We start from the raw sequence: 17,198 nt of genomic DNA on the forward strand, positions 1-17,198 counted from the left end.
GGGGGGGGGGGGGGGGTTGAGGATTATTATTTTTTTTTTTTTTCGCAGCAGAAGTTGTTTGTTTATGTTATTCCACACGGATATGTCCTCTTCAAACCCAGGTAAAGTGCGATAAAAGTCACCGAGAGAGTGTAGTTCGCAGCTGTCGGTCGGTTTCTGGACGTTTTATTCAGCTAAAAGTTAAAGCGGACACATTTCTAAAGATAGCGTGACAGGATCGGCTAGGTTAGCTCAGTGGAGAAGCTAATGCCAAAGCAATGCTATCTGGTTGTTGCATAAGTGATAGCTGCTCGTAGCGGCTAGATTAGAGACTTTAACTTGCTGTTGCTAAATTAGAGTAAGGTGAGAAACCCAAATCTAAATTAGGTTGACTACCAAGCTGCGGTTTGTTCGCTCGGTGCATATGTTTCTGTTTTAGTGAGCTAGTGTTGCCCATTAGGTTCATATCTGTTTGCTAAATGAAGCTTTGACGATAGCTTGGTGTTGTGGTTGTCTCTACAGTCTACAAATAAGGATTAACAGAGTTGACGTGGAGCTTAATTTAATGTGAAATACATAAGGTTGTGATATAAAAAGCAATGTCAGTCGTGTGTGTGTGTGTGTGTGTGTGTGTGTGTGTGTTAATGCTAATATGGCCTCTAAGTGTAGGTTTAGTTTCTTTTTCAGTCACAATAGGAAATCACCTGTCATCTCTGCTGCATTTCGTCTCTCTGTGCCTCTGTGTTATTAATAGAGTTACCAGACCCAAATCTGGGTATGGGGGCAAGTGGGACCCAAGCAAGTGGTGGAGCTGTTGTACCAAAAGGGACCAGCAAAAGAAGAGCTGCGTAAGTGTGTGTTAGTGGTGCAATATGTGCTGAAATGTCAGTATTGTCATTTGTGTATTCGCTGACTGGTTTACTTTTGTTTTTGACAGTTGTGGTTAAAATCCTTCCTGAGAATATTTGTGTGAAGCCATTCATGTGCTCTCTTCTCCTTCTTACAGGCAAGACTTTGATGATGATGATGAAGGCAACAAGTTGTTCAGGTACATTTGTCTCCGTTTGTTTCTGTCATACAGTAAGATGAGTTGGACTGTTGGAGATAATATGGGTTATGTTTTGTGGGTTTTTTTTTTTTTATTACAGGTGTGACGATGACTTGGGAGGGTCCAACAATGACAAAGAGCGCTTTGCGAGGTAGGATGAACTAGGAGAAACAGATGTGTGTGGAGGGCATGTAGGGGAGCAATATTATCAATACAGCAATTANNTTTTTTTCCCTCTTTTTTTTTTTTATTTTGGTAGTCATTTTTGGGCCTGTGTTTTAGTGGGTTGGTTTTATTTCCAGGTTTTTGGAAGAAGATCAGAGTTTTGCAGATAAGGAAAAACTAGCCAGGTATGGCCTGTACCACTGTGGAAGGCTCCCTCTCCTGCTTGTATCCGTATCAATATTGAATGCACTGATCAAATACTATCCTGTCTTGCTGGGACCCCAGCAAATTGTCATTTTTACAGCACACAATTAATGGTATATTTGGCCGCTTTAATGCGTATGTTTTGGTGCTTGTCAGAACGTTATGCTTCTTTGCCCCAAGCAGCTGGTTGTCTCTCTCAACCCACCACTATGTTATGTGTCACTAACTGTGTGTTGTATGCTGTATGCTGTGTGTAACTCAGGGACTTTCACTTTGGTAATCCCTTCCTCTTGAGCAACTGTCCCCTGTCTTTTTTCTCTCCACACCTCTCAGGACATCTGAAGGGTCTTTCTCTTTCTGCACTGGCTCTCTTTTGTCACAACAACTGGTCTTGAAAGACCAGACTCTCTTGCTTTCTCACTATCATTTTTATAAATCATTGACTACATGTTATTGTTTTGTGCGTCTATTATTTCTCTCCCCATCTCTCATTCCCACCACTTCTTCCCAAATGGCATACTTACATTGCGACATTAACTCTAAACTCTACTCCATGTTGTCCACCTGCCCGTCTCTTTTCCCCATCTCGATCCCTCCTATCCTCTCCACCTCTGCCTCCCTCCTTTGTTCACTCGCTCCAGGGAGAATCACAGTGAGATTGAAAGGCGGAGGCGAAACAAGATGACAGCCTACATCACAGAATTGTCAGATATGGTGCCCACCTGCAGTGCACTAGCACGGAAACCAGACAAATTAACCATCCTACGAATGGCTGTGTCCCATATGAAGTCTCTGAGAGGAAGCGGCAATACCAATGCAGATGGGTCGTACAAACCTTCTTTTCTGACTGACCAGGTATGAGCAACCGAGAGAGAGAAATGTAGAAATTGAGGGCTGGTAAATACATATCCCCCATTAAATCGTCTGAATGAATTCACAGTGGGGAAATCTTTGTTGAAAGCATATTTAGAGTAGGCAACATTTCAGGTAAGGCAGTGCTACTTGTGTAGAGAAAAAATGTTTAATAAACAGGTCTCACAGTCGCAGTGTAGTTCACACTTTCTCAGCTCAGTGAAAAAAGAAGGGAGGAGGACTGAAAGCAGCACCTTTGCAAGTGTAGTTTTCTCACAAGGTAGATAAAGATAAGTTGCTATATTCGCAGACTATCTTTGCTGTTGTCGGTGTAATCTAAATTTGGCCCTTGGTGAATTTGTAAATTGTTCAAAAACACACTTTGAGAATATGCATGACTGTAAGCGAGCCTCCATTGCCTCTGGTGAAGCTTCCTTGCTGCAATTGGTGTAACTGTCACGGAGCTAACACATGTCTGTATACACCCTGCACAGTTCAACAGTGTAGACAGCAACGACAAGGACGCAAGGGGCCGAGGGATGTGGGTTCTAAATTTGGAGGAACACAAAGACTGTATATTCATGCTCCACGAGAGATGTATTGTTCTCACTGATTAGCATGTCTTTAATGCCATCTGCCTATAGGAACTGAAGCACCTCATACTGGAGGCAGCTGACGGCTTCCTCTTCGTGGTGTCATGTGAGACTGGCCGCATTGTTTACGTTTCTGACTCCCTGACACCCGTCCTCAACCAGTCGCAGTCTGAATGGCTCGGCTCCTCCCTTTATGATCAGCTCCACCCAGACGACACAGAAAAGCTCAGGGAGCAGCTCTCTACTGCTGAGAATAACAACACAGGTACAAAGCATGTACAGACACTAAATATGCAGATGGTAGTCAATTTCTTGTCAATATTAATCTCAATTAATGAATTATTCTAAATCCCCTCATTACACAATACATTACTAAGTTGAATATGTCTTGTATTTACCTTTTTAAAGGGAGGATGTTGGACTTAAAGACAGGGACAGTAAAGAAGGAAGGTCAGCAGTCGTCAGCCAGAATGAGTATGGGAGCCCGTCGATCGTTCATCTGCAGAATGAGGTGGGGTTCATACTATAGTTAATGAACCAGTTCATTTTTTTTATATTGATATGTCTGCCTAGATGCATAAATTGCCTATGTGGTGGCCTGTGTGTATTTGCAGGTGTGGCTCTTGTCCAGTGGAACCAATGTCCATGAACAGACTGAACTTCCTTAGGAATCGAAACAGGTGACTAAAACCAAACAGGGTTTCGTTTTTATTTTTTAAATTGTGTTGGGATTGCTGTGCAGAGGATAAGCAAACCTGGAGTAGGCGAGTGCTTTGAATTTCTTCATTCCTCTTTCCTTCACCTCAGGAACGGTTTGGGTGCAGCCAAGGAAGGGGAGCCTCAGTATGTAGTGGTCCACTGTACAGGATACATCAAGTCCTGGCCCCCTGCAGGTAAAACTAGTTTTGTAAAGGTTGGCATATATAGCCATCTGTTATATTTGCATTATAATTTGGCTGGGACCTGTAAATGATGCTAAATTCAATAAATAGTTTTCATCGGTTATTCTTTGTGGCCAGGTTTAACAGTTTTTGCATGTTTTGGTTTTAGGAGTATCCTTAACAGACGATGAAGCAGACAACACTCAGGGGAGTCGCTACTGTCTAGTTGCCATTGGGAGATTACAGGTATGACAGGGGCATTTGTCAAGTCTCACAGTGACAAAATCATTTTTAACTAATCATGTTTAGTTTAATATTGAGTGATATATATTTGTAAAGGAAATAAATGTAAGTAAGAGAATGGAAATGTAACCTATCCACCTTAATGTCAGAAATTTGTATCTCCAACAAACTGCAATAATACTTGAGCCTTATATCAACAATCAATGAATAAAATCGCTTTCACTGGAGGTTGAAGAGACATGTGTTCTTTTGAGAAAGCATATCTACCACAAGGCAGTGTTTTATGGTCACCATCTACAGTCTTATCTGAAGTGGATTGTGGCTGATGTTTGTACTGTTACTATGTGTTTGGAAATCCTTTTTTTACCTGTAAGCTGTCAATTGTAAAACATTGACAATGTTCACGACTTTTGAGTAAGAAGTGATGGTAGTAGTGGTGATTTTTCCACATGAAATTGAACATCTAAAATATAAATGCAGCTAACATTGGCTCTTTTTTCTCTTTTAGGTGACTTGTTGCCCGGGTGACACGGACGTCAACAGTATCAGTGTTCCAGTAGAGTTCATCTCACGCCATAACTGCCAGGGCATGTTTACCTTCATAGACCACCGCTGCATGGCCGCTGTAGGCTACCAGCCACAGGTGAGACTCACAACAGGTGGAGATGTCAGGGACTGTTTGCCCGACAACATTCCCTAACAACCTTCGTGCCACGAGATGGTGTTAATGTCTTCTGGGCTAATGGTGGTTGTATAATCTGCTGTGTGTTGCAGGAACTACTGGGGAAGAATATTCTTGAGCTTGCCCACCCTGAAGATCAGGGGTTACTGAGAGACAGCTTCCAACAGGTAGGACTGCAGTTTGTTAGGACTACTTTATATCTCAGTTGATTGAGCTCTTGTGTTTGTACCAGCACATTAATGTGTTTACAATGTGTTTGCGCTTAAAAGAGTCCTCTGCTGATTTAGCATTGCACTCTTATAACATTGTTTAAAAAGAAAAGGTCAAAATTGTTGCAGCAAAATAAGAGATATAGTCTGTTTTATCACACACATTCTTCTTCATCATCAAAACCTGGTGCCTACATTACCCATAATGCTACTCTACTCTTTTTGATTCCAAACTTGTCTTCAGCCTCAGCCCACGCTGCGTCAGGTGACATCATTTGAGAACATTTATCAGATTTAGAGAAGATCTCTCTGGAGCAACAAAGGCTTTATACAATGTTTTCCACATATACAGTTGTACTCAATACCTTTCTTAATGTGTAAAATAGGTGGAGTTCCACTTTAAGTAGCCGGGTTCTTGTTGCCTTTTCACAATAATCAGATTTCTTAAATGTCCCACTTTTTAATCAGGTTAGAGTAATTGAAAAGGCAGTTTCTGTATATGTATTTCATATTTCATATGTCATTGCACGTGTGTGATAAATATTTGATATGTATGGCTGTGACAACAGTGTGGCAGAAATAGCTTTAAAGACATTTTCTGATCTTGTGTCCACAGGTAGTAAAGCTGAAGGGCCAGGTCCTGTCAGTGATGTTTCGGTTTCGCTCCAAATCAAGAGAATGGATCTGGATGAGAACCAGCTCCTTCACCTTCCAGAACCCATTTTCAGAGGAGATTGAGTATATCATCTGTACCAATGTCAATGTCAAGTGAGTCACACACTCTAGACGGATCTACCAATACGGCTGATTATGTAACATGATTACACAATAAAACACAGCACATAATGAAACCACCGACGTCTTGAAATGTGGCTGTTGTGAAAGATCCCTCGGTCTGAATGCTTAGCTATCAGCCTCCACCCCCAGTTCCTCTTGCAACCTTACCACAACCCCTTTTAAAAAACCACACACTGATCACTCTCTCCCTACCTCCCACCTCTCCTCTGCACCCGTCTCTTGATTGTGGGGCAGTAGAAACTCAACTCAGGACCCCCTCACTCCCATCTCCTCCCCAGGGGGTTCGCTGCCCCCCTCCCTGTGCCAGAACAGCCCAAACTGCCCTCCTGTAGTGCTCAGCCCTGGGCAGGTGGCCACCAGGTGAGACCAGGCCTGGCCTGACTATCCTCCCCCTGCATGGGAGAACAGGGGCTGCTTCTTCATGGGAGACTACTGCTGTTTCTAGCAAAATACAGTCCTTCTGTTTTTGTTTTTTTTTTATTTCCCACTCCGGGTGATTCTTCTCTCCATTGTATTTGTCTCTGTTCTCCTGTAGTATTTGAGAAATAGTGCCGTTGTCTAATGAGAAGCATGTCTAATAGCTGTTTTCTTGTAGTTTTTTAGTGAAGTTGGTTGAAAGGAATCAACGTTTAACACAGGTGGTTTAGCATGTTAGTGGTATGCATTCGTATAACAGACCTTTTTCTGCTGAAGCGTGTTACTGTCTTCCTCTTCTGTCCTCGTTTCTCTTTTTATGTTGCCATGGTGACCGGTGGCGGGTTGAGTGCTATTTTGTCAGCAGGTGTTTGGGATTTCACTGAACAGTGGAGGGCATGGAAATGGTAATGAGACTATTTTAGACCGACTCCCTCATTCTCTCTCTCTCTCTCGCTTTTCCTTTTCAGGCAGTTACAGCAGCAGCAGCAGGCCGAGCTAGAGGGAGGTGGAACCAGAGACAGCCTGTATGAGGCAGGACCAATCACCCACTCACAGGTTAGTCCATGCACGTGTGGGGGACACATGAGTGTGCATGTCCAGTTTGACTGAAGCACAGATTATGCTCTGCTTCTCATGGGTCCCTTGTCCCTTTTGTCCCCTTGACTGATCAGGCCTTTTTTTTTGTGGAAACAGTGGCAGGATGTTGATTATTTGCTCAGCAGGAAAACAGAACCGAGTTGGGAGACTTCCATTATCGCAACCTGGCGGCCTGCTGTTCATGATTTAAATTAAGTGGAACACTTTCTCTGTAGCACTTGGTTACCCAAATACATTTGAAGCCTGGAAGTATTCTCAACAAAATTCAATTGGATGTCTTTGCAAGTTCATGACTAAAAGTGTCACATTTGATCTGTTTCTCTCTCTTTGCTATGCGTGTAAGCAGAACTATACAGACAGCTAGCCTTTGAACTTTTCACTGGAAGCAATTGTGAAAATGTGGAAACGGTTATGGATATAACACAAATTCAACAATTGTGATTACAAATCAAACAAGAGTCAGACCAGAGGTGTTGTAACATTGAATTTGCATAGTAACAAGAGAAGTTGGTTCACCATACTGTACTTCCCCATAGGAAGAAAATCATGTAAATTAATCAAACTGATTTACAGTGCAGTGAACCGTGTGCCACTAGTATGCTTAACATCAGATAAAACTCTTAAAGTGTATTAAACTAAATCTTGAATAATATTTTGCCGTTTAGGTTTTACAATAGTTACAATTTGTTTTGGAACAATAATTTAGGCAACAGACGTGTATACGTGTATAAAATGATAACACAATATGATCATATCATCACAATACACTTGTTTTGGCAATTATTATTGAAGATGATATTGAATTATAGTCAGTTCTTGCTGGTATTCAAACGTATTTGTGAATGATTGTGGTTAATTTATCATACATTACAATACAATTTCATGCACACACAGAAATCACAAAATGTTGTAAATCCATCTGTCAAAATGTGTGTGAACCCTAAACACAGTAATTAATCTACTAAATGTATACATAAAGTCTACAAGAGTAGAATTAGTTAATTACTTGACAATTAGCCCAACAGTACACAACTAGCATAATGGCTACTTTGATTTGATTTCAGTAAAACAACAAATATCTTAAATTACAAACATTCACAAAGTATTTAATTGACTTGATAAGGGCTGCAGCTTATTATTAACAATGTCATTGTCAGTTCATCTGCCGTATTCATTTTAATTTTTTCGTTAATAGTGTAATTGTTCAAACTCTAGACTTGAATTAACTATCACTGTGGTGTGTGTAGGGCCTCAGCTGAACACACTGTCAGGTTCACCTCCCTCTCAATACACTTACAGGAGGTCAATATTGTCATGATTGATAGCTTTTCATACTTTTGTCCACATTTTTTGTTTGCTTCTTGTGTAGAATTTGGCAGTCCTACCATGATTGCAGTCTCCATCTGTTGTCAATGTCATTCAATAAACTGACATTGTATTGCAGAAACTATAAAGGCATTTGATTGTGGTGCCATATTTGACAGCAGTTTGACAGCCTCAGTAAAAATTCAGGTGTACTGCTGCGTTAAGGAATTGTGCATTTCAAGCTATTTGACTTTTAGTTTGAGATAATGAATGGCCGTGATTGACTCTTCACCACTAAAAGGGTTTTGGAGTGGGATCCTTGACTTATACTTTTGGTGGTCCTCAGATGCCTGTGCAGCCAGTGACAGCAGCAGGGCCAGACCACAGCAAGAGCCTTGAGAAGCCAGAGCTCTACCCTTCCCTTTTCCAAGGCCCAGATCAGACCAAGGTCCTGCCCTCCCCGCCCGCTCCCTCCACGCAGATCTATCCCCAAGCCAACAACTTCACTGCTGGTCGTCCCAATGATGCATACAGGTAGGAGGCAATACTTGATCTAACCAGTTTCCTGGAGCTCTTCCAGACACTTAATGTCAGAGACTTATACAAACAACATGGCACAGAAACAAGGAGCGTGCCTATAGGTATTATCCTGTTATCTTGATATCTGACTTAATTAGGTTATATTGTTAACTCGGCATAACACGTCATTTTTTTCCAACCACAATCAGTAATGTTGAGACCCGAAGGTAATGGGGTTGTTATCTACTGTAGATTATATACGAATAGCAACAGGGGCATTTGTGACACATTTATGTAACCTACTAGCTGGTTTGCATGTCTGGATGTTTTGGCTATCAAAGCAGAGCTCGCAGGGTCATTTATTTATTTTTTGTACGATATTGGATTACGACAACAGCCGAAGGGAAAACTCTCAGTTCTCTCAGTTGTGAATCTGCCACGTACTGTAGTCCACATGAAGGTTAGAGGAGAACAAAAGCTTCCCACTTGTGCTTTAAGTGGGTGCAGATGCTGCCTGACAAAGATTATGGTCCAGTCAGAATGCTGAAAGCAGTTAGTGTATGTTTCAAATAGCTATACTCACTGTTCCGCTGACTTTGAATACAGATTCTTTATTTGCTTTTTAATTATGTTCTCCTAGTAGATGACAGCCCAGGTAATGGCTCTCTTTCTCTCTTCTCTCTCCCTTCACGTTTGTCAGCAGGCCAGTGGGTATGACTCCACAGATAACTCCTCAGATGGCACAGCCAGGCCACTCCGCAGGGCAGATGCTGGCTCAGATGTCTCGTCAGAATGGAGTCCCGCACTCAGTTACGCCCTCTAGCACTGGAAACCCCCTCCACGGAGGACCAGCAGCAGGAGGAGGGTGGCCTGGAGCTGGAGTTAGACCACAATTTAATAACCAGGTAAGCCAGTACAACAAGATTCATTGCCTGATTTAGTTTTGCCTTTGGCGATATTACTTAATCAATCTTCATTTACAAATTACTATCAGTCAATAACATCGGCCCCACCTATATACTAGTCAGTAAATTGAGTTAGCCTTCCTCTATCCAGCAGGCAGCTCCTCAGGCAGCAAAGACTATGTCTCCCTCGTTTGCACCCATGGGAGGATTTGGAGGTGGCCCTTCCAACTCTTTTGGCCAGATGCCTACAGGTGCCGCTCCCACCCCAACCAGCGCTGCAAACTACTCGCCGATTAATGTGCGGGCCAACCTCACCACCAATGGTTATGGTAAGTTGTGTGCATACATGTGTGGATCGGAGTCTCTCTGTTATACTGCTGCATTCTCTTACCCCTCTGTGCTTTATCCCAGATGGCTCTCAGTCTGGGCCACAGTTCCCCTCTAGGGCAGTGGAGGCAGTGTGGCCCCAGTGGCAAGGCCAGCAGCACTCGCAGAGTAATGCAGAGCAGCATCCTCATGCTCAGGGCAACCAGCAAGACATGTTTCCTGTGAGTGATACAAGCCTTATCTCTCTCAAGCACTTTTTTTCTGCCTTTCTCTGTCACTTAAAATAAATCTTGTTGTCTCTTTAATCTGATGCAGGATGTGTTGTCTATGCTGGACCAGCCTGCCAACTTCAACAGCGATGACTTTGAGATTCCCATCTACCCTCCATTTAATGAGTGACCTGGTCAATACTTCTCTGCTGGTCTAATCCTTTGTCTTCTTGACTGTTTGTGCCCTCAGTCTTTTGTATATTCAGCTCTTCTGCTCCTCTTCTCTTCCTGCTCCTGAGAGTAGCACTCTTCCCTTGCTTTGCATGGCTTAAATTGCACTGCCACAAGCCAGTTAAAGATGGAGGGATATATCGGACAGTGGATATATAGGGGAGGAAAATCAAGGAATTGCTACTGACTAAAAGATGATTATTTTAACAATATTCCAGCCATTGTAAGAGAATTCACTAGCTAGCACTGCCCAAAGCTCAACAACCTATGTTGTAGATATGTGATATATATCTATATATATCTATATATCTCTATATAAATATATATATAAAAACGCACAATCACACAACCACACTTGAATAGACTGCACAAAAACACTCTGTTACACTCTGGTAAACGTATACAGGAAGTAAACACACACATACAAAGGCCTTTTATTGTAATATGTTCCTAGTTTTTCTCAGGCATTGATGAAGAGTGTATTTTGCCGTTTTACTCTTTTAGCATGTAGACTAATAACTCAAATAATTGATTAAAACTCTCAGGAAATTGCAGGGATATACAGCTTTGGTGATTTTTAAATTTTCCGCTGCTGCACGCAAACCACCAGTCTGTGTTAACATCACTCACAGTTTTAAATCCACAGCATGTCTCTGCATGTCAGCACTGCTTTCATGGAGCTCTTCTACAGTACTGAGGAAGGTTTTCTATGTACATTGGTGGCCTCACCTATAAAATTATTAAGTTTTTCCTCTACATGTGAGTTTTTTTTCTTTTTTTTTTTTTCTTAATTGAATTATGTACTTCAACAACAGACACAGTGTTACAATGGCTACATGCTGTTTGTCTAGGTGCCAGTTGGAAATGTATGCAGTCTATTTTTCTTTGCTTACATATACATATATACAGTATGCATGTGTGTATGTATGTAAAATGGATACGTATGGTATCATTATCAACTTTAACAGTCGTAGGGTTTCTGACTTGCTTGACATTCTTCTTTCTGTCGCCCTGCGTTATGCTGTACCAGAATGGGCTTTTTGTACTCCTTTTTGTAAAAGAAATACAAAAAAGAAATCACACAGCAATAATTAACAAGCAGGAATTGTGTACTTTTAAAGCCATTTGTTATTGCTGTCATAAATGTTGTTCTTGATTATTGTTATTTTAAAATGGAGAGACGTATGTTTGATTTTAATTAAAATGTATTCCCTGTATTTTATTGTTATTTCAAAACTCTTGCTGATCTCTTGACCTCTCCATTGCCCTTTTCTGATTGGTATTTTATTAATGGTTTAATCAGGGTATTCAGGATTAAAATGGAATAAACTGAGCTAAAAACAACATAAGTGACAACGCCCCCCCCCCCCCAAATTTTTGTTTTTGTTTTTGTCTGTGTGTTTTGTCCTCTTTGTTTGTAACAAACAATTGGACTTGGACTGAATCTTTGCCAACCAGATCCTATCACCTGTGTTTTACAATCATTTTTTGGTAAGTTTGTATTATAGAAGAATGTTGTGGGATGAATGAAAATGCTTCTAAAATATTAAAATTTTTAATATGTAGAATTAGTTTAAATTTGACCCTTTTTATCACGGTCCTCCATTGCCTGTGTGCAACACTTGCACACTCAGGATGACAAATTCTGTAATTGTATGTAAATCGATGCTGATAATTGTCCCGTTTTCATCTTCCAGAGGGTGGTATATTGGTGACTGTGTTGTCTTTGTTATTGTTGATAACCTCTTTGTTTGCTCTGTATCCAGGTTATTTTTTTTCAATGATGTGACTCATAGAAACAAATATATAAATATACTGTATATGTCTATGAAATGTTAAGCGAGAGAAAGAAATGTTTGGTTTTTGTATTAAATTGTTATATTGTCGAACATGAAGCGGTTGGACTGTGTTTTGAGCTGCTCACACTTCAGGTCATAACGGGCTTTCCTCCACAAACACTATCATTTAATCCTTAATCAAAAAGTCAGGTATATTTCCACTCTTGTTCTTGGTATCAGTTTTTATTGTAGCACTGCACTCTACTGATCACGCTCATGCAAGAGTCATGGCTGTCTTTAATTACATCCATGCATGTATTGACTTCCTTTTCTTAACTGGTGAAGAAACAAAAGCCAACTTTGGTTTGATTGGCCTGTATCTGTTTTCCTTCCCCATTCTGTTTATCTGTGCAGGCGCAGAGATCTGTGGGTACGTCCTGGGATCAGTTTCTGCCTTCATCTGTCCCTCCTCTCTATTCAGTCCGGGGGTGAAAACTGATGGAATTAATGCTTGTACTGGTCTAAGATAGCTTTACAGCTTTGCCCTGTTTGGGTTGCACATGAGTGACATCTTGTGCTGTAAATCTTGTTTTAGCAGTATCTTTTTAACACACACACACACACTCCTCCCTGTGTTTCTACTCAGATCTTTTATTAGCATAGAGTCACTTTACTCTTAACGTGCGTGGATCTCTGTAGTGGCATCAGAGTACAAGCAATCTGCATTTTTTTGGGCAGGATCAGTTTCCAACCCCTCTCAAGTGGATTGCCACCAAGGCGTCATATCCTCTTTCTCTTCTTCAACCTTTTCTTTTTCCTTTCTGCATCTTCCCCATTCTATACTCTGGTTTTCCTCCACTTTTAGACTTAAAATAACCCTGTGCATGTCTGCGGGGGGATTTGTGTAGAGGGAACTGATTGGTTCAGTATAGGCAGAGCATCTTAGTCTGAACACATTTGCTTTATGAAGCTTTTGAAACACATTTTTCTGTTATCCTGTCATGTGTCCATGCCTCGTACTGACCGGGGATCCAGTGACTCTTGTTAAGGTGTCATCTCCTGTAAAAGTCTCTTCTCCTGAGGTGACCAGAGAAATGCCTGGGTGTTCTAATCTCAGGAACGGCCTGATCGTTACCAAACTCCTTTATTAACTATTCATGGAGGACACAGGTGCCAAATGGGGCTCTGTGTGTCCACCAATCCATCTTATCTTTGGGAGGAGGACAGTAGGTGTCAATGTTGGGAGTAAAAAGAAAGACACCATGACGTACGAGAACGGATTGTTGAAGTTGGTTTCTCAGATAGAAACGACGGGTTGCTTTTAGCATCAACAGAGGAACTGGTCGACTCAATTCAGATAAAAAAAATACTGGATTTTGGAATAATTCAAACATATGTGGAACTGCTACTCCTGTAAACTATCAAGAAGGAAAGTAAACAAAGACTGAGGAATAGATAGGCTTTTCTTGTTTGGATTTATCAACATGGACCCTCCAGCCCTCCCTGTTGCTGGGTTTGAAGTGGATGTGGACCTTGGCTTCGCCCTCTTCTTCTTCTCCCTGCTCTGCTTGTTCTTGTTGGGGGCTATAGTCCGCTGTGCCCAGATGGTGCTGGACCCTTACAGTGCTATCTCGGTCACTACACACCAGGAAGAGGAAACGGAGGAGTGACGGACCTACACATCATATAGTAATAGACAGCTCATCCTCAAATGGGATAGCAAAGCAAAAATAAACCGCCACCAGCCAAGGAATATTTTTAGGCTTCTCTTATGACCGAGTCGGACTGGTGAAGTTGTGTCTAAACAATATTTAAACTTTTATATAGTTTCTACCAATCTACGGTATATAAGCATTTTGTAGCATCCAACAACTTCAAATCATGTAAGTATGCAATGGAGATCACAGAATATACTTAAATACACAGTGCTGTCTATACTTATATAAAACAAGCTATGCATGAATAGCATGTAGTTGTTTGAAACTCATAAAAATGTTGATATATTCATTTAAAATTGACATGACCAACTATGACAACAACTAGACATTATTTACTTTTTTCATTCACATCCCAGAATGCAAAGTGGTCAAACATCAAAAAGGATACGTGAAATTTGGCCATTTGGGCCTCGTGCTACGACATCCAATGTGTTCATGATTTATTTATGTTTTTTATTTTAAAATTTAAAATACTAATGTTTCAATGCACTAATACAAACAGCAACATACTTGAACCACGGAGAACAGAAAGGCTGAGGCGGACTGCTGAGTTTATCACCTGTAATCTGTTCATAATACCAGAATGTACGCTGTGAAAAGCTGCTCGATAAAGAGGCAAATTCCCTCTTTTCCACAGTAACACAGCACAGATGTTTCCAAGTTCTCAGTGATGAGGATCTCTAATGTAAAACAGATGTTCTGCTCTTTCTCCCAAATTCTGTCACACAATGTTTTGGAACTTTTGCATAAACTTTCATGCAAGTGGCTTGTTATTGAACAAATTAAATAAACCTTTAACTTTAAGCATGTGTTGGTAATTCATCAGCTGTATGTCTTTTAACGGCAGGCAGCACCATCCAGAATCCAGAGAAGAACCAGGAGAGTTTACTTTTTTAAGGCAGTAGTTCTAAGTGTGAACTAAAATAAGTGATTACTACTAATTAATAGCAATTAACTACTGGAAAGAAATAATGTAAAATGAGAGTCGTAGAACTGCCTGAAATACATTTTTCTTTTTCAGTCAGACTGAATTTTCTGTTTTTTATTTTTCTATCATCTATTAAAAACAATTACGTTTTTAGTGTTTAAAAAAGTTGTTAAAAACCATTGTTTCTTTAAGTTGAATATTTTGAATGAATTAATCCTTGATATTTTAGTATTCAGATCATTCAAAAACTCCATAATCAGAAATCAAAGTTGTTAGTTAATTAACTAATTTCTATGTGTGACTTCAGGGTGTTTTAATAGCTTGTGGAAGATATAGTTTACTCTCAAAGTAGTAAATCCAACACCAGGAAGAGTGTGATGATTTATGTCCATCATAATAAAGTAAGTGTGTTTAAAAAGGGCAAATTGTTTAATTACCCCCACAGCGGATGTTAATTAAGTCCCTAATAATATTGTAGTTAAAGCCTAACTGAGTTAATATGTGCTAAACCAGGAATAACAATAATTAGTGTGCACAGCATCCTGTTTTAAACGCCCGCATAACCCGGGTGGGCGGAGCTCTCGTCTTTCACAGAACACAACGGCGCCTGACAACACCGCCCACTTCGGGTGCCCCGCGAAACAAAGCATGCACTCCTTGTTGTAGCTAGCCGCTAGCATTAGCTAGCTACCCTTATATTTACGAGCAGACAGGATGGAGAGCAGCGAAGGGTGAGTGAGCGTTGAGTACTGTCCACAAACCAAGTCACCGCCCGGTGTGTGTTTGAGGAGCAGCCCCGGAGGACACAGGGTTGTTCGTTTTCCACACCTGCATCAGTCAGTCAGCGGAGGAGACATTCCCCCATGCTAATGCTAAGCTAAGGAGCGAGCCTGCTTCAGTTGGTCTCCTTCCAGCTCCCCCATGTTTGTCCTCAGTGTGTCTCATTAAAGTGTGAATGGAGTAGAAGTCGGTTGAGTTAGCGGTCAGTTTAAAAGAGGGAGTTACAAAGACATCGTTCATTTAGCGGGTGTCTGTGACTGTGTGTTGTTGTGCTAACCTGTAGCAAACTACTCTCCCATTCAGGGTCTGGAAGCTTCTGGAAGACTACATTTAAACTGGCTAATTGTTATTATTTAATGCATCTAAAGTGCTACATCAGTACCAGCGTGCAGTTGTTTATTATGGTGGGGACAGCAGTTACCATCAGCCCCATGCGTCTCTTGTGTGTTTGTGTGACTCTGAACAAAAGGCAGCATATTAAAGTCTGGCTGCGATGGAAGAAGTTTGTATATGTGTGCATGTGTCACCCTGTCCAGTGTGCAAGCTTTAAACCTGCACAACAAACAAGTCTGCAGTGCACACACACACACACACACACACGATCCCTGTAGACATCTACCTGCACACTGAAACAGACTCACATGATCAGGGATACAATAATCTTTATTTTTGGTATATATCAGTATGCATTCATCATGAGTCTTTGCAGAGATGTCAGCAGTGGTTGAGGTCCTCATAATGGTGTTAATACAGCTGTATTCCATTGATATATGTCACAGTATGGTTGAATCACATAGAAAATATAAAACATGTTCAGAACAAGCACTTGTATTTCAGTGTTGCATGTTTCCAGTCAGAACTAATACCAGATTTTGTTATCTGGCCAACACACTCAATTCTTACATATTTAATTTACAGCAACACTCACCAATGTTTGATCAAATAATTGATTCATTGGCTAATTGTTTTAAGGATATTTTGGAAATACCATAAAGTGATCAAATACATTAATGTTTTCCCTTTTATTCTGTTGCTAATTGACGACAACATAATCTGAATATTGGCAGTAAAAGCAATGCTGGAACACATAATTAGTTTTTGAGACCCAGAATATTCACACGTAGATATGTGGAAATGATGTTTACACGTCCTGTTGTTGTTTTTCTCTCCTCAGCATGGAGGTGGACGGCTGGGACCCCAGTCTGGAGGAAGAGTTGGGCATTTCTCTGGACGAGCTGAAGAAGTGGATTGAAGAAGCCGTGGAGAAGAGTGAGATCGTACAGAAGAAGAAGGCTCAGCTGACGGAGCTCAAGGAATGGGTGGAGCAGAAAGAAGAAGAGGAGGCGAGGACGGAGATGCTCCTCAGCGATGCCAACCAGTAAGCAGACATTAACCTTCTCCCAGAGTCTGTTTATTGTATTTATTTAGACTTGTTTTTAGTCAATGTACAGTTTTTTATTTAGGTAGCGTGAGGCTTTATTCAAAAGGAGACTGTTAGGTGAAGATAAACCTGGAAACACTATTATACTATTATTAAATACTGTTAAACACCTACCTGGTGAATTAAGTCAACACACTTTGAGTGTACTTTAAGAGTAAGTAAATGTAGACACTCGTTTTCCAGTCATGCAAACACCTGGAACTTGATTTAAATAACCAAATATCCTGCAAATAATTGTTGTTGTTCTCCCGGAAGATAAAATAATATTTGAGCTGTTTTTGGCCAAATTAATGTCATAGTTAGAGAAAAACTCTAGTCGGTTTAGTTGCGCTACGAAACATTGAACACCTACTGTACCTGTAACGAACCTGAGTCACTTCATCATGAAC

General features: G+C 40.8%; 3 protein-coding genes across 17 annotated transcripts in view; all 3 read left to right on the forward strand.

Moving 5' to 3' along the window:
• Positions 1-11: 11 nt before the first annotated feature.
• Positions 12-12,059, forward strand: LOC118335617 (aryl hydrocarbon receptor nuclear translocator-like). 13 transcript variants are annotated; one of them, XM_035671997.1, is made up of 21 exons: positions 12-101; positions 734-827; positions 986-1,027; positions 1,128-1,178; positions 1,330-1,377; positions 2,038-2,251; positions 2,893-3,106; positions 3,250-3,352; positions 3,456-3,521; positions 3,649-3,734; positions 3,892-3,968; positions 4,474-4,608; positions 4,740-4,814; positions 5,473-5,624; positions 5,892-6,014; positions 6,539-6,626; positions 8,320-8,507; positions 9,193-9,397; positions 9,534-9,726; positions 9,809-9,945; positions 10,040-12,059. In XM_035671997.1, exons 1-21 carry the CDS (start codon positions 65-67, stop codon positions 10,121-10,123), a joined length of 2,412 nt encoding a protein of 803 aa, XP_035527890.1. In that variant the 5' UTR covers positions 12-64; the 3' UTR covers positions 10,124-12,059. The 13 variants fall into 13 exon arrangements, with proteins under 13 accessions (XP_035527890.1, XP_035527892.1, XP_035527894.1 ...); XM_035671999.1 differs by having other exon boundaries at positions 9,549-9,726; XM_035672001.1 differs by having other exon boundaries at positions 9,552-9,726.
• Positions 12,060-13,426: 1,367 nt separating this feature from the next.
• LOC118335753 (cortexin domain-containing 1-like) lies at positions 13,427-13,612 on the forward strand. The gene has a single exon (XM_035672181.1). It carries the CDS (start codon positions 13,427-13,429, stop codon positions 13,610-13,612), a length of 186 nt encoding a protein of 61 aa, XP_035528074.1.
• Positions 13,613-15,189: 1,577 nt separating this feature from the next.
• setdb1b (SET domain bifurcated histone lysine methyltransferase 1b) overlaps positions 15,190-17,198 on the forward strand; it is a 15,693-nt gene continuing 13,684 nt past the window's right edge. For all 3 annotated transcript variants that reach the window (XM_035672891.1, XM_035672892.1, XM_035672893.1), the window contains exons 1-2: positions 15,190-15,319; positions 16,543-16,746. In XM_035672891.1, coding sequence (XP_035528784.1) covers positions 15,303-15,319; positions 16,543-16,746 — 221 coding nt within the window. In that variant the 5' untranslated portion in view covers positions 15,190-15,302. The remainder of the gene's footprint in view (positions 15,320-16,542; positions 16,747-17,198) is intronic.

Source organism: Morone saxatilis, unplaced genomic scaffold (genome assembly GCF_004916995.1).
Source record: "Morone saxatilis isolate NCDOM2014 unplaced genomic scaffold, NCSU_SB_2.0 Contig24, whole genome shotgun sequence".
NCBI classification, from domain to species: Eukaryota; Metazoa; Chordata; class Actinopteri; family Moronidae; genus Morone; species Morone saxatilis.